Source organism: Ochotona princeps, chromosome 2 (genome assembly GCF_030435755.1).
Source record: "Ochotona princeps isolate mOchPri1 chromosome 2, mOchPri1.hap1, whole genome shotgun sequence".
Classification (NCBI taxonomy): Eukaryota; Metazoa; Chordata; class Mammalia; order Lagomorpha; family Ochotonidae; genus Ochotona; species Ochotona princeps.
Window position 1 is genome coordinate 34,486,775 of NC_080833.1, and position 17,676 is coordinate 34,504,450.

Below are 17,676 nucleotides of genomic sequence, written 5' to 3' on the forward strand. Positions count from 1 at the left end.
TCCTCGCTTTCCGGCCTTTCCTTTCCCATCACTCTTTCATGAATTCATTTACTCTCCCATTCTTTAATCCATTCATAAGCATTTACTTATGCCTTCAAAGAACTAGTTTTGGGAGCACAGACGACCTTGCAGGTTGTGAACCAGAGCTCTGATCATGTTATTCTTCCTGTAGCTCCTCTAAACCCCAGGACAAACCAACCAACCAACTCCACATCCTTATCCAAGCACTCAGAACCTTACTTACCCCGCCCTTTATTTTCCTTTTTGTTAGTCTAGTGGCTAAAGTTCTCATCTTGCACATGCCAGAATCCCATATGGGCGCCAGTTCGAATTCCGGCAACCCAGCTTGCCATCCAGCTCTCTGCTTGTGGCCTGGGAAAGCAGTAGAGGATGGCCCAAAGTCTTGGGACCCTGTGCCCACATGGGAGATCCAGGGAAGCTCCTGGCACCTGGTTTCTATTGGCTCAGCTCTGGCCATTGCAGCTACTTGGGGAGTGAATCAACAGATGGAAGATCTTCCTCTTTGTCTCTCCTCCTCTCTGTATATCTGCTTTTCCAATAAAAATAAATCTTTTTAAAAAATCTGTTTATTTATTTTGAAAGGCAGAGTTACCGAGAGGCAGCAGGAGTGAGAAAGCAAAGGGGGAGGGAAAAAGCGGAGAGAGAGAGAAAGAGTGAGAATGAATTACTTTTCATCTGCTAGATCATTCCCCAAATGGTTTCAACAGCCAGGGCTGGGCCTGTCTAAAGCCAGAAGCCAGGAACCAGGAGCCAGGAGCCTGAACTCTATCTAGGTCTCCCTTGTGTGTGGCCTGGTCCCCTGCTTGAGGATGCCCTCTGTTGCTTTCCCAGGCCCATCAGTACAGAGCTGGATCAGGAGTGCAGCAGATGGTCTTCAAACTGACACCCATATGGGATGTGGTGCTAGGCAGTGGCTTTACCCACTACATCACAGTACTTGCCCCTACTCCCTTTATTTTCTAGATGCTCCCTAATCCAGAGATTTACATGTCCTTTCAACATACTGGGTTTTTGGCCCGGCAGCGTGGCCTAGCGGCTAAAGTCCTCGCCTTGAACGCACCGGGATCCCATATGGGTGCCGGTTCTGATCCCGGCAGCTCCACTTCCCATCCAGCTCCCTGCCTGTGGCCTGGGAAAGCAGTTGAGGACGGCCCAATGCATTGGGACCCTGTACCCGCGTGGGAGACCCGGAGGAGGTTCCAGGTTCCCGGCTTTGGATCGGCGCGCACCGGCCCGTTGTGGCTCACTTGGGGAGTGAATCATAGGATGGAAGATCTTCCTCTCTGTCTCTCCTCCTCTCTGTATATCTGGCTGTAATAAAATGAATAAATCTTTTAAAAAAAAAAAACATACTGGGTTTTTCTCATGCTCCAGGCCTTTGTAAATAGTTCTCCTAGGTGGGACACCCTTCTCTCACTTTTCTACTTTGGATACTCGCATTCCTCCTTCAAGGATTCCCAACTCAATTACTCCATTCTTGAGGAAACTTCCTGCCAATCTCTCAGGACACCATCATGCTAGGTTTGGTATCTTCCCTACATTGCATGCAAAACTTTCTACAGGAAGGAAGAGCAGTTGCTCCCAGTTCTTCTGGCCTTTTGGGTGCTTCCTCTTTTCCTGGGGGCCCCAAAAGAGCCTTGGGCTGCCCCAGTTAGAACGATATGGGGCAGGAGTCAGTGAGGTGTAAACAGAGAAGTAGATGCCACCTTGACAACTAAGGATGGAAAAAAAACCTCCCTTGGGGCAACCAGAGGTTCTGTCACAGCCCTCAGGACCGCCTGCCGCCAGCACCTACTGTGGTGTTGGCTCCTAGGATGTGAGCTTCCCGAAGCTGGAACCTTGTTCAGGTTGCTCAGCTCCGGTGGGGGTCCAGAGATGCTCTGTGGCACAGATGACAGGGTTGGTCCTACAGTCCCTCCACAATGACAGCCCTGCAAAGGCACACAGCTCATGAAGAATGACCACTCAGAACACTCAGTTCCTCCCCACTTGGAAGTACTCTGCTTAAAAGCAACTGTGTATACAGAAACAGATACCATTTCTGACACAGCCACGCACAGGCTGATGCCTACTTCCATCGACATGCATGTGCCTCCAGAATCACGCAGACGTACCACTACACACACACACAAATCCTTCAGACGGGCACACTAGGGACACCTTACACTCTCAGAAACAATCTTACAGACTTATCAGAAACCAGTAGTACCTCCAATGGCCACTCTAGTTCCCTCCCAAGCAGGAATCCCCCTGAGGGTGTACCCCCACCTGGCACCCCAAGCAGCCCCTCCCAACCCAGACACCGCTCAATGGAAGTTGCTGCTCCTGCGGGGGAGTCAATACCCTATGGACACAGCCATCGGTCAGAAGGACCCCGACTAATTAAAAGCTGGTGAGGTTTAAATAATTCATCTCCTTAACTCCCATTGATCGTCCAGTTTAGTGGCCACAGACCAGAAACAATATTAAACAGCCTCCTTCAGCTCCACAGGGCAGTGGGGGTGGGTTGGGTTAAAGCTGACATGTACCCACCCTCCTGAAGACACTGCCCCCTAGGGTTGCAGCCACTGAATTGGGAGATCCTGAATACAGGGCCACCTGTGTATGACTCACCCAAAGCCTGGCTCTTAGCCTCCTGCAAAAAGTTGTTTTGAGAAGTCCTTTCTGAAGGCCCAGTTTCCATAATGCCCTCCCCGAGCTATGGAGAGAGCCCTCCTGGAGCACTGAACAAGCCATGGAACCCTTCTGTGGGCCACAGCACTGGCCTATGTGGGCAGGGGACTGACTGAGTTGCCAGGGGATATGCAGAGGAACTGACCAATGCCGCTGTGGGGCCGGCCTATGTGTTGCAGGCTGAGGCCCTTGTTCATGTCTAGAAGTCCGTTCTTGGGCCAGCAACCCATGGCGAAGCTGTAAGCCTGGAAGACAGAAGGCAGAAGGCAAGAACAATTAACAGAGGCCCCAATCCCTGAACCAATCCCATCCCCCCCTATATCTCCCCACCAAGGGCTCACTCAGCTGCTTCGGGGTAGGGGAGGTCTCTTCCCGGGGTTCCCTTTTCAACAAGGCTCTCCTATCTTCTTCAGAGTTCTCTTTCACCTGGGCTCTTTTGGGACTCGAGTGGCCCAGCCTTCACCAGGTGCCTCTCCAGTGAACTCCCAGTCAATAAGACCTTCTCTGCAAGGAGCAGTCCTGTACCTTCACCACTCTCCCCTCCTCAGACTCCTCTCTTTCAAGTGCTCCTGACTTGGCTGCTAACCACATTCACTGGTCTTGGGAATGACCTTGGAGACCAGAGGATGCCAACTTCACTCCAAGGACAGGAATCCTGAAGCCAGAGCTGGCCAATGGCCTGCCATGGACACGCTGCTTTAGAATCCAAGAAAATCAGGCTGTGGGGAAGGCTGGGAAGGCTCTGAGAGCCATGTAGAGGCTCAAACTGAGGCAGAGAGTAAGGTTACCTGGTCAACTCAACCAGCTGTGACAGGAGTGTGTGTGTGTGTGTGTGTGTGTGTGTGTGTGTGTGTGGTGGGGGGAGCAGATGCTCTGCTGAAGGTCAAGTGCTCACTTATGCATATTCAAAGCGGCCACCCATCGATCTGTACTTAATTGTTTTCCTGGGGTTGGGGAAGGAAGTGCTGGGGGCATCGATCTGCTCAGGTCCCCAGCACTCCTTTGCCCCGCTCTGTTTCCTACCCACGCCACCTGGCTGCCAGCAATCTCGTCAGCAGGGACATGTGGCAGGACAGGGATAGTACCTCACCTTACAAGCATAACTAACCTGATGTCACAGATGGAAAGAGACCCAGACAGAATAGACTGCAATGGGGTAGAACTCTACCAAGTGGCTGGATGGGATTTAATTCCTACTTAACTTGCCAACCAAGTCCTGGGTATCTACTGCACCTTGGTACCCAGCTCAGCCTTTAAACACCACCCATCCCCTCACTCCAGAAATGCCCCAGTGCCAGGTGCCCTTCTTCCAGTGGCAGGAAGGCAAACAGCATGGAGGACAGTGGTCACCGGGAATGAAACTTAAAAAAGTTTCCAGAAGTTGGATGGCGGGTTTAAAGACAAAAACAAGGTAACTGCTAGCCATTATCAGATAGGCCACTGAACTGAACTGGGCAATGGAGGTTCTTCCCCACTACACACTCAGCTAGGGCCAGAAATAAAAGGCAGGAGGCTGGACACAGTCTATACCCCAGAGTGCAGTGGCTGGGTAGAGGACCAATAGCACCCATCCTTTCCAGGGGCAAGGATCCACCCTCCAGCCCCACGAGTGCTGAGGCCAATGGTCAGTGCACTTAAACCTCAGCACACTCCAAAGTCATTTTCCTTGGCTACAGAAGTACCATAGCCAAGTGTCCCACTCCATTTTTTCCTACACTTTCACAGGCCATGGCTATACCCACAAATCAGGGGCTGACTGTGAGGCTCAAGGGCAGGGTAGGAGGGCACTGGCACACAGCCAGGGGCAGAGCCAGGGCACAGGCAGCAAGGAGAAGCAGCCAGTGGGCGGTGCACAGCTGGAGGAGTTGCTGAGCACTGCCAGGGCTGGAGCTGGAGCGCAGTAGGCCAGAGAGCAGCGGCGGGCGCCTTTCAAGTACTTTAAAATCACTTACAAAGGCCGGATTAAACGATCAGAAATTCCATTTAATAGGACAAATAAAGAAATAACAATCTACTCTATCAGCCTGGAGAAGGCAAGCTGGATGGGTTTTTTTCCCCCCTCTAAAAAGGAAAAAGGGAAGGAAGGGGGAAAAAGAAGGATAATGTGTGTTTACTCAAGCAAAGAAAAAAATATTTAAGTGATGTCGGGGAGAAGATTGCAGTAACTAGTGAAGAATAACATCGTCTACTTTGCTGTCAAATCACAGCCGAATTTCAGTAATAGATTCTCGGCTGACACTCAATTCAATTCGAAGGTGATCCTGCTTTATCCCAGCCCATCAAATATTAAACACTTGCATTAGCAGGTGCTGCCGCTTCCCGGCTTAGAGTGGCGGGCGGGCGGCAGGGCTGCGGAGGCTCCTCCACTCTGCCGGCGGCTCAGGGACAGGGCAGCTCAACGTTATCTGCACGTCATCCCCAGTCTTATCGCTGCTAAGCGGGAAGACCACTTCAGATAACATTAGACGCTTGCCCCGCTGCGTCACCATGATTAGATTATCGTTATAATTGTGACTCCCCAAGATCTTCTATTACACACTGGGATATGTGGAAGGGGAATGGAGGACATCAGAGTCCAGGAGAGCCAGGCTGGGCCAGGGCAAGCATGAGCCCCAGGCTGGAGAGCAGGGGTACCCCGCCTGACGGATGCCTTTCAGGAAGGGCAGTCTAGCTTGTCAGCATGAGGTTGAGATGAATTGGCGTCTCTGCTGTGGCTGCGGGTGTCATGCCGCACGGTTTCATATTCCCAGATAAGACGAGATAACCAATTGCTGCTGTGACATGGCCTCATCCAGCACCTCCTTGGGGGCATGGGGCGGGGGGGGGGGTGGTGCGGGGACGGCACGTGCACATGGGTCTGCCAAGCTCCTAATAAGAGGGATTTAATTTTTACAAATGCTGCTTCCAGCGGGGCTTTCGCATCCCAGCCAAAGTCCAAAATGATATTAAAACCGGTTAATTAAAACTGCTCTCCTTCAGCCTGGGCTCTCCTCCTATTGCCCCTGCTGAGAACTCTGGCACGATTCTCCCAGGTGCTGAATCCACGGTTTTGCAAAGCTGGAGCTTTAGATGGGGCCAGTCTCACAAAACTGCTGCAGGCATGATAGGAGGGTCTAGCACCCCAAGCTCCCCTCCAACTCCTGCCATCTCAGATAACCCTCAGACACAGCCAGCAGCCACAGAGAGCAGCCTGGGGAACCCAGGTCCTCCAAAGTCGCCTGTGCTCTCGCCAGTGAGGTCGGTATGCTTCCATGTGGTGCCCCTCTGTATCTTTTTCCACATACCCTTAGCCCCAGCACTCACTTCTACAGCCCCTCCTCCTTGTCTCCACATATGTGCATCTAGAGCAGCTTGACAACATATATACTCACATACCCATACATATATTGGTCCCTTCCTTAGGGGCCTCTCTCCATCCTGGCCCTCCTGGCTCCCCACAAATATCCTCCTTGGGAGATGACATCTGTCTACAAACCTTAGTAGAGGGAATCCTGGAGACCAACTCAGGGTGAGGTGATAGGGGCTAAGTCAAAGACTAGCTGAGAGGCCAAGGCTAACACTCAGGTACTCATCAGAGTAGGAGGACAGGGCCACCCACAGAGGATGGGAAAACAAGCAGTTCCACATAGTGCTGCAGGTGGCTAGGGAAGCTTCCTGGAGGGTTTGAGAGATGACAGAGGGAGACAATATTCCAGACAGAGATATAGCAAAGACAAAGGAGAAAACACATAGAGCTTGGGTGTGGCTGAGCGACATCCTGAGGCTCTGCGTGGCAGTAGCAACCTGAGTCTCCAGGGCCTCAAGTCCACGCCTGCTTCCTCCTTCACTCCCACCAGCCCAAGGGGGATGGGGGAAGGGGCCTGGATTTTTTTCTAACCTTGAACTGCATGGGGCAGGAATCTACTTTCACAGTCTTTTCCCCACGAATGTGGCTTCCGAATTCTCTGGGAGCCACTTCTCCAATGGCATTTCTCTCAGCTCTCAGGGCCCCCTTCCTAATGGGGCACAGTTGGCAGCTAAATCCTGGTGTGGGCAACCTGGCTATAGGGTAGGGCAGGTGGGAGGAGAAGCAAGGAACTCCTGAGTTCTGTCCAGGGCAGGTCCTGCTGCTGAACCACAGGGACAGGTGGAGATGGCAGAAAAGACACTGGGTCTACCAACCTGGCCTGGTTCAGCTCAGTGCCAAGGAGGCACGCACACTTCCCTTCCCCTGGGCAGCTGTAATTTCCATGCGCGGGGAAGCAGGTGCCGAGCTGCTCCCGGCTGACTCTCCCCTCTCATGGCTCTGCCCGCCTTGGCTGCTGCCCCATTAGCTTAGTGGCCAGCCATCTGCGACGGGCCTGCCGCACAACCCTGCTGTAGGCGCGGCGGGTGGCCCCCTGTGTAACAGGGAGATTTGCCATTAGCGCCTTTAATATTCTGACACCTCAGCACAGCCTGCTATTACATGCAAACGCTGATCGCCCTGTGAAATTACATTGCTGGGCCCGCGAAATGGAATCGTGTATAATCAGCCTCCTCCATGCACTGTCAGTCCCATCACAAACACGGCGCCCGGCGGCTTACGGGAGCTTAGCAGCTGCGACAAGTGTATTGGGTTTAATAGATGAAGTAGCCCTCGTCGGCAGCAGCATCAGATCCTTCAAAGAGGAAAGAGGCCCTAGCAGCTGCTGTGGTGTCTCAGCCCACCCATGTACTACCTATCAGGGCCCTGAGCGTGTGGTGACATGGAGTGTGCAGGGTGGTGGTTGGGCCAAAGGGCTAGAATCCAGCTCACACTGCAGGCAGAAGTACAGACTGCTCAGTAACTTCCAGAAAAGCAAGAGCTTCAGAGCCAATCCCAGCACATCCAGCCTGTGCAGCCTCCCCATGAGGTGGGGCAGAACAACTACAACTCTGTGGTCCCAAGGCTGATGGGTCACTCCCCGGGACTAGGAACCATATCAAACACCTGCCATTTCCACAGTGTCCAACAGAGGATACGCTGTAGAAGTGATACTCTGATACTCTTGATAATAGGTGGGGGAGTCTGACAGACATTTACACTGCTTAACTTTTTATTCAACTGACACTTCTGTAGCTAGAGAACCAAGTACCTAGGTTACAACTAATATTAGGAGGGCATATGCCACATGTACCTAGAACATACCCAGTAGTCCAAACCTCCTAAAAGACAGTATGATCAGAACTCAGGAGTCACACATATCAGGATTTGATTTCTAGTTCTGCCAGCTACTAGCACTATAATTTCGAATGAACTATTAAACCTCTTTGAACCGCAGTTTCTTGTACTACAAAATAGGATGGTAGTACTTTCTCTCAGGTTTATCTAAAGTCACTAGGAACACTTATCAAATATTTTCAGTTGCAATCACTTAAAATGTACATGTTGGAGGCCGGTGCAATGGCTCAATTGGTTAATACTCCACCTGTAAGCACCAGCATCCCATTTGGACTCCAGTTCATATCCCAGCTGCTCCACGTCCCATCTGGCTCCCTGTTTGTGGCCTGGGAAAGCAGTGGAGGATGGCCCAAAGCCTTGGGACCCTGCACCCATGTGGAAGATCTGGAGGAAGCTCCTGGCTCCCGGTTTTTAATCAGCTCAGTTCTGGTCATTGTGGCCATTTGGAGAGTAAACCAGCAGATGAAAGATTTTTCTGTCTCCACTTTCTGTAAATCTGCCTTTCCAATAAAAAAAAATCTTAAAAAAAAAAAAAGCACATATTTACTTTCAGCATACTTATTCCCTCTCCTACCCAAGTTCAGCCTAACACCAGTTTGGGGCTACGACACTGTCACTCACTGCACAAGCTCTTCTCACATAGGGACTCTGACATACCTGTAATCAACTCAGGGAACCTATGCCCCCTCCTCTGCCTTGGCACTGGGGTGGACTTGTGCCTATTTAAACGGACACTGTACCACAGAGGTAATGACTTCACGGCTATTGCAGAAATGCTCAGGAGGCTTCTGCTTCAATCACCATTAGTAACTGCCCTGGTATCTTGGCTGAAGGAAGCAGCCATTCTGTGAGGCAGCCCAAATTAACCCACACAGAGAAGCCATCAGATAGGGCAAAGAGAAAGAGAGACAGATAGACGTGGAACCAGCCTTGTGGCATAGTGTTTAAGCTGCTTCCTGCAAGGCTGGTTGCCCCTATCAGAGTGCCATTGCAAGTCCCAGCTATACAGCTTCTGAATCAGCTCTCTGCTAATGCACATGGAAAAGAAGCAGAAGATGGCCTAAAGGTGTTTGGGCCCCTATCATCCATGTGGGAAACCCAGGAGAAATTCTTGGTTCCTATCTTTGGCCTGGCCTAGTTCGAATCATTGCAGTCATTTAGGAAGTAGTCAAGCGGATGAGAGACTTCTCTCTCTCTCTTGCTTGCTCTCTTTCTCTTATCCACTCCCCATCCCTTGTCACTCCTACTTTCAAATAAATAAGCAGATCTCTTAAAAAGAAGAGAGAGACAATGTTCCAAGCACAGCTCCATTTGCTGTTTGACCGCAACCACATGGGAATTCTGGGTCAGAACCACACAACCTTCTTGGATTCCTGACTCATGGAAACTATCATAGATAACAGAATATCTATTGTTGTGTTAAGTCACTAAGTTTTGACATGTTGAGATGATTAGTGATACAGCAATACTAATAGAGAAACAGTATCCACACTTTCTGATATACTCTGCAGACAGCTTCAAACTCTTCCCTACACTTCTAAACTACTCTTCCTCTCCCTCTAGGACTTCACTACAAATCATCATCACTCTAGGATTCTTGTTATCTATAGGACAACATATCCATGAACCCTGTCTCTTCATTTTGTGCCTCCCTGAGCTCTAACGACCTCCTCCAAAGACTGCACCCATCTTTTTCTACGGCTACACCTTGGGGTCTTGTTATCACCCACAACTGCACTCCCTCTGAAATCTTACCATAATGGATTTCTCTCTGTCACTTGCCTCCTATCCTTCCAGCTGCTGTACTATCTTTCCTTTGGCCTGTCTACTTCTGCCTTCAATTCCTTTTCGAAGCCTGCACCACTTCAGATCACCTCAGTGATGGATTTCCCAAGTTTCTACTGCCCATTTATCCTGTCATACCTCCCCTGAAGAACTCCAACCACGATTCTTTTTGCTACACACTTAAAATTTATTTAAGCAAAGCCAGAAAGAGTCACACTTTGGTGCTGATCACAACTACTTGGCGACTCTTACTGGTACCCAATCATCCTGTTCCCCACCTTCTTCCACTAAGATAGTAACAGTCACTGGGCAGAACTCTTTCAACTGCTTGCCCTTCATTGAAGAGTACATCTGTATCCTTTCCCTACCTACTCCTTCGCCTCTCCTGTTCTAATGGGGAGGCAGGGGAATATCTCACTTCTTGTCTAGGACCAATCCCACACAAGTGCTTCATATCATCCTTCTCCTACTTCCTCAGGCTACCTCTAGTCTCTTCTTTCTGTAGTTTTTTTCTTAAGACTTATTTATTTATTTATTTACTTTTAAGATTTTATTATTATTGGAAAGCCGGATATACAGAGAGGAGGAGAGACAGAGAGGAAGATCTTCCATCCGATGTTTCACTCCCCAAGTGAGCCGCAATGGGCCGGTACGCGCCGATCCAGGGCCGGGACCAGGAACCTCTTCCAGGTCTCCCACGCGGGTGCAGGGTCCCAAAGCTTTGGGCCGTCCTTGACTGCTTTCCCAGGCCACAAGCAGGGAGCTGGATGGGAAGTGGAGCTGCCGGGATTAGAACCAGAGCCCATATGGGATCCCGGGGCGTTCAAGGCGAGGACTTTTGCCGCTAGGCCACGCCGCCGGGCTCAAGACTTATTTATTTTTATTTGTAAGGTCAATTTACAGAAACAGAAGGAGAGACAGAGGACAGAGACTGGGATCTTCTATTGGCTCACTCCCCAAATGGCTGCAACAGCCAGAGCTGGGCTGGTCTAAAGCCAGGAGCTTGGAACTTCTTCCAGGTTTCCCATGTGGGTGCAAGGACTTGGGCCATCCTTTGCTGCTTTCCTGGGCCAGTAGCAGGAAGCTAGATCAGAAATGGAGCAGCTGGGACTTGAACTGATGCTCATATGGGATGATGCCGCTGCTGCCACAGGCAGAGGCTTAGCCTGTGATACTATGGTGTTGGCTTCCTTTATTATCTTTACATAACTTCTTTGTGTCTCAATTTTCTCTTCCTGTCCTTTAAGGTTGATGTGAGGATTAAAGATGTTACCGTATATAAAGTGCTTAAAACTATGCCTAGTTCCTTGAAAGTTACAGAAGTATTAGATTATTATTTTAAAGTCCTCCATTCATATCTCTTAATTTATTGTTTCCTTTCTTCCAGCTCCCCAACATGGGTGCAGAGCCCCAAGTACTTGGGTCACCCTCCACTGCTCTTCCCAGACACATGAGCATAGAGCTATATTGGAAAAGCAGCAGTTTCAACTTGAACCAGTGCCCAAATAGGAGGCTGGTGCTTGCAGTGGATTAGCCAATTAGCTAATTAGACAGTTGAGTCATCCTACCGACCCTGCATGTGTGTTAGGAGGCAAGTGTTTAGCCTAGTGGTTAAGGTGTCCGCATCTTACATCAGAATACATGGATTTGATTCCTGGTTCTAGCTCCTAACTCCAGTTTCTGTTCATGTAAATCCTGGAAGAAAGCAGGTGACAAATCTAGTAATTGGGTACCTGTTATGCAGAGGCCTACACTGCATTCCCAGCTCTCAGTCTCAGACTCAGCCAAGCCTCAGGTATTTGGGGGCAAGAACAGGCAGAGGAGAGTACTTTGTCTCTTACATAAACAAATGACATATATATATATATATAATCTTCTATTGTCTACCTAGCATTTTAACTTGGATTTCTTATCAGCATTTCATTCTCAGCATGTTTAAAACCCACTTCAACATCTCTTTAAACTTCTACTTCTCATGGGTTCCCACATCTCAGTGAAATCATTACTATCTACCCTGTCTACCAAGCCAGAAATGAGGGGGAGAGGGGTTGTCAACCTTGATTCTCTCCTCTTCCTTCCTGCCTAAGTCCCAGGACTATCGGTTCATGCTTCCGAGAATTTATCAGAGTCATTCTAGCAACTCCTAGAATGCCTTCTGCATTTTTCCATTCTGTGTTCCAATTTGAATATATTCTCCTTTCAACCCTCAAAAGTAACTTTTATTACAGTCCTTCCTGAGCCATTTCTCCTTATATCCACCCATGCTCTGAACATATATCTGATTTCTTTACAAACCTGTGACCCCCACTCCCCCAAGGGAAGGGTTGTATCTACTGTGTTTGAATGTTCTCTACCAAGGGCAGGTAGCAGAAGGAAAAGACATCTCTTTGGGTCACTTTTGCCAAGTAGGAAGACCAAGTTTCCAGAACTCTTACTCCCACCAGTCCTACCCAGCCTCCTTCAGGAACCACTGCTGTTCATGCCCAGTGCAACAGCAATCTTTTCAATAGCCATTCTTGGCAACTGGGGACTCAGCTTCCTGTGTTCTGCTTCTTTTCCTTTCTGAGCTCTTCAGCCAATGGGTAGCTCCCACAGAGGCAGTAGCAAAAGGATGGACACTTGCATCAGGCAGCACAAGCCAATGCTCCCTAACTCCACCTGGTAGCTGTGTTGCGCATGATGTCCTCTGACTACCAACATACTTCAGGGGAATATGAGCTGCCACCACATCTGTCCATCAAAAACTTGGGTGGGCAAATTATCCTCTCTGTTGTACTTAAACTCACTGACCTTTCGTGTGCTGGGCCACCACCACAGCAGGGTTGTGCTACAGGTCTGGATTCCATTGCAGCGGCACTGAGGAACAGAGCAGGCCCAGGAGTAGAGGATAAGCTGCCAGTCTGGTTGATCCCTTTGGGGTCATGAGTATTTGGGAATGGGGCTATCTTCTTCACGTTCCTGTATCCCGTGGCTTCCCTGCTGAGTCAGAGGGGATTTGGGGACACTGAGGTTTCTGGGGTGAGAGCAAGATCAGCAGCTCGAGAGCCATCCTGCCTCAAGGGCCCACACAGGAGGTGAGCTCCATGCACACCAGCACCGGGATCAAGGCAAGCAGGTCAGTCTGCACCAGCTGCCCAGGGTGAAAGCTACATTTCCAGTTTTCTTTGTTTTCATTACAATTTCCTCTCCAACTGCTTCTTTTTAGTCAGCTCTTTCCTCCCCCGGGTGCTGAGGATTGAATGAAACACCACCCCCGGCTCCAATAAGTGTATTTCAATTACATCTGTCACTGCATAACGATATAATGATATATCATGTGATATTAAATCCATGGTAATCATATCAGGGATTTTTTTTAATCGTGCACTAATCGCATTATTACATCTCTATAATTAACAACAGGAGGTATGGAAATTCAGTTAAGGTAGGAGGCTTGGTGTATTCCCCTCCACCCCATCCACGCTCTAGCTCCTCTAGATTAGGACCCAATTAGGAGATGGGGTCTTTAGGGCACCAGCAAGCTGAGCCACAGCCCCCACCTCTCTCTGTCCAGCTACAGGCAGAGCTTCAGGGCAGGCAGGGACAGTCCAGACTGAGCCAAGGGTACTGCTTTCTCCTGGGGCTGCTCAGGAAGAAGCCCGGGGCGGAGCCCACCAAGACAGGCCCAACGACAAGCTCACCTGAACCTCCTGGATCCCTGCCCTGGTGATCCTGAAATACCTCCCTGGGGAGCGGGTGCCATCGTTTCTGCAGACCACCAAGGCCCTCCAAAGCATCCACTAGGCCTAGGGCAAGTTCCTGTCTCATGACCTCCCGCAGCAGAACTCCATGGGCTGCTGTTACATACACTCGCCTCTCTCTGACCCAGCCCTCAGTGGCTCTCAGGTTCACCAGGGCCAGCAGCCATGGTGCCTTTGTAGCCTGGTCCTATCATCCTCGACCATGCTGAACAAATCCAACCCTTCCTGGGGTCCTTCCTCCAAAGTTCTCTCCCAGGCCAGGTTCTTTGTAGTAAGTGGCAAATGGATTTTTAATAACCACCGAGGTTGTTCCCCTGTCCTCCCAAACAGCCTAGGTTCTTCTGTCCTCCCCCCTGCCCAGGCCTAGATAAGGAAAGGAGGGGTTGGGACTGCAGCTTGAACTGTGTCACTGACTGACCCTGTCTCTCCCACCCCCTTCTCGACACTGAGCTGTCAGGGCTAATCCCCTCAGGGGTGTCAGGACCAGTCTGCAAAGCAGAATTCTGTGTTTCAAGTCCAAAGCTTTGAACCTGGCATGTAACTAGTCCTCAGTGAGGGGCAGGCATTTTGCTAAGTTTGACTCTCAGAAGTTGGACAGGCCTAAAGATAAAAGAGAAAAATCATGTCCTTTTTCCTAATAAAAAGGAGACACTAATAGCAGTCAGCACTTAGGAAAAGCACTTTAAGTTTTTAAAGTGCTTTCCAAATTAAAATATAATCCTTTATTGAGCATGCAACACCAGCCCCATCAGCTGCCCATCCCTCACACATGAAGACATGTGCACACTTGCCCACAGCATACCCACCTGTGCGGCCTTTCTCCCTGGGAAAGGGGAGAGGGGATTTTAAACAATCATTCCAGATCCCTCTCCCTCTTCACTGGATTACTTACCATGTTTCTCATGGTTTTTGAGCTACCACCTCATGCTAAGCCTTTAGCTAGGTGCTGGAGATAACACAGTTCAAGCAGGCCAGGCGACTGCCCTCAAGGAGCACCTAGGCTATAAGGAACGCTATAGACAGTTGTAGAAAAACACAGACGGGACCCAGAGCCTCCCAGAGCCCTGAGATACTAGAACTGAGGGCAGGCACTAGGAAGGTCCAAGGTGGCCTTTGGTGGTCTGGGCAGACAAGAAAGTCCTAAGCAGGTGAGTGGTGCTTGAAATGGGATGGGCAAGATCGCCCAGGAAGAAAGCAAAAGCCTTCAGAGTCAGATCAATCCCTCCTCTTCTCTGATGTTGGGAGGGAAGAAAGCAAGCCTGAAAGATGAGAGGTGGAACACCAGCACCTCCAGAACTAAACCTAAAGAACCTCCCCTCAAGATGCACACCCAGCACACCCAGTGTCCTGCCCATGGCCCTGCCCTTGCCAAATCATCTTTACTCAGGTGGAAAGTGATGAAGAGTCCGCATTTTGGAATCTCACTGACTGATCCACGGAAGCCTAAACACGCCAGGTCCTGTGCACACAGAGACACAATGCTGACCTCAGGGAGCTGGTAGTCTACCGGAGAAAGAAAACTGGAACTTAGGGCCCTACGTGGTATCCTAGTGGCTAAAGTCCTTGCCTGGTATGCGCCGGGATCCCATATGGGTGCCAGTTCTAATCTCAGCAGCCCCACTTCCCGTCCAGCTCCCTGCCTGTGGCCTGGGAAAGCAGTCGAGGATGGCCAAGTCTTTGGGACCCTGCACCCATGTGGGAGAACCAGAAGAGGCTCCTGGTTTTGGATGGGCGCAGCTCCAGCCATTGAAGCCGCTTAGGAAGTGAATCATCAGATGGAAGATGCTCCTCTCTGTCTCTCCTCCTCTCTGTTATCTGATTTTCCAATAAATAAATAAATAAATAAATTTTTAAAAAGGAAAATAAAACTGGAACTTAGTGGCCATGTAAATCATTAAGTTACAGCAGAATTGAAACTCAAAAAAGAAGCATAAGCTATTGCACTGTGCCAAGAGATGAGACTAGACAGGAACCCGTGCCTTATGACAGGGATGCAGAAAACTAATGGCACACTAATGCCCATAGGCTAACTATGCTCTGGCAAGGAGAATGTCCCCATCAAGGCCAGCATCCCCAGAGCACAGAAAGCAAGCATGACATGTGGCTGAAGAGGACAGCAGGGATGTAAGCCATGCAGGGCCTCCAAAAGGCCTCCCATTACCATTCTATGTAAGCTTGGACATTCTACAAAGCTCAGTTCCTTTGCATACCTATTCCTCCCTACAACCAAGGTAGCCAGGCTTTGGAAAAAATGAATCAAGACCATTTTCCATCTAGAAGAGAAGGAAGAAAATGCATGGGCATTCACTCATTGAACATTCAAACATTCACCAAGGCTGAATGTTCCAGGCCTGGCAATTCCAATGAAATCACAAGCAGACCCTGTCTTCCCAGAGCTCACAGCTCTCTAAAGGAAAGACAGAGCAACCACCCACCATCTGCCCAGTGACAAAGAACAGCAAGCGAGGAGACAGCGCCCCAGCAGGGGTACCCAGAAGGGACGCATCCTCCTGCCCCAAGGCTTCTGAGGCACAGAGCCAGCCTTCAGGTCCTTGAGCACAAGCCAAGGAAGATTCCAAGTCACAGCATCTGGCTTCTGCAGAGAGGTTGGATTGGCAAGCAGTGGGCAGCCTATACCAGGATCTCCTACTCACCAAAACCAAGCCTGAAAGGATGTGAGCAAAGCCAGAGGAGGGAAGAGGAGGTGGCTCACTATACAGGGTGCACCTGTGCAACAAGAAACAGGGCTTGGACAAGCAGGAATGGCAGGTCTAGTCACCACACTGGACTGTTTCCTCACGAGCAAATGAGGGGTTTAACTACTGGATTTGAAAGTCCCTTCCTAATCAAAAATCCCTAAGAACTGAAGGCGGTGGGGAGTCAAACATCCCGAGAGGTTTGTTTCTGTAGCCTCAACCATCTTGATACTATTTCATCACCTGAAACATTCACCTTCTTCAAGCTACTCCAAATCTTCCTGCCAGGACACCACCTTCAGGAAGCCCTTTTGGATTTCTCTTCTTCCTGACCTCTACAGCCAGTTCTCTACCTAACCACATATTACATGTGTTCTGGTACTATTAGTCAACTGAGTATCAATACCTGACCACTGACAGCGATTTCAGGGACAAGAGGTAAGCTCTGCTCTCCCAGGGCCTCTGTGGAGGGAGATGGCTGCATTCCAAGGTCAAGGTCCCTCTGCCCACTGCCCTCTGAGAACTCCTCAGGCCTCTACTGGAGAAGGGTGCTGGAAAGCAATGATGTCTCCAAGTGCGAGTGGAGATATTTGTGTCTGCTTTACCCTTGGCTTTTTGCTCCGGTTCAGGTAAGAGCGGGGTGGGCCGGCTGGCAGATCTGAGAGCGCGGCACGCCCCAGCGGGCAGGGCGCACAGCGCGGAGGAAGGCGCGAGTCAGTCTGGAGTGCTCCCCATTTATCAAGCTCACGCAGGCCGCCAGCCGAGCGAGTCTTTCTATCATTACACCTCTCAAAATCCGATTCATACCACTAATCCTGCCTTCATTCTCCCAGATTAATAACATCTCTTTCAACCTTCACAGTGTGATAAATAGACAAAGAGAGAACAAAAGGAGAGACAGAAGAGAGAGAAAGAGCTGGAGCAAGTCCCCATAATAGAGAGAGCCGAGAAAGAGGAGAGGGAAAAAAGGAGAGCGCTTGCATGCAGGCCGCGGCCAGAGTCAGCAGCTACCTTAGAGAGCCGCTCAGAGGAGAGCTGGCGGCTGCGCCCCCGCTACGTGCTCCTCTCCGTCCCCAAAGAGAAAGAAAGGCTCGTTAACAGCTCCTTCCTGCCTGCACTTTTGTTCAAATTCTTTTCTTCCCTCCAATCCTGCATTAGGTCAAATTCCAGTGAAAATGAGTCTCCTGGTGTCCTGGTCTCCTTCCAGTTTCCCAATCAGGTTAAGGAACCAAGCTGCCTCTTGGCAGAGGGATGGGTCTGGGTGCCAGGCAGGCCTGGGCATGGGTTTAGCAAGGGTGTAGTAAGCAGGTCTAAAGCTTCATGTGAGCTGTTTCTCGGTCCTAAATGCTCAACTCTTCCCTGCTCTTTTGGCACAGCAGAGGGAGGGCTTGGGGCCCATTCCCCAACACTCTGCTCTGTACCTCTGTTCAACCTGGGGGTCCCAAGAGCTTAAGCTGAGACTCAGTCAACAGAAATCAGGAAGCTTGCTAAAGCAAAGCTGTGGTCCAATACAAAGAAGAAGCCAACAGGGATTAGCAGCCTTACTGGACCCCAGTCCTACCTTAACAAACTCCCCTCC

At 50.1% G+C, this 17,676-nt stretch overlaps 1 protein-coding gene across 6 annotated transcripts in view; it reads right to left on the reverse strand.

The window, feature by feature from the left end:
* ERI3 (ERI1 exoribonuclease family member 3) overlaps nt 1-17,676 on the reverse strand; it is a 143,646-nt gene that overhangs the window by 24,000 nt on the left and 101,970 nt on the right. For 4 of the 6 annotated variants that reach the window (XM_036494663.2, XM_004598920.4, XM_036494661.2 and 1 more), the window contains one exon: nt 2,840-2,939. The exons of the other annotated variants lie outside the window; for them this stretch is intronic. In XM_036494663.2, coding sequence (XP_036350556.1) covers nt 2,840-2,939 — 100 coding nt within the window. The remainder of the gene's footprint in view (nt 1-2,839; nt 2,940-17,676) is intronic. 6 annotated transcript variants of the gene reach the window in all.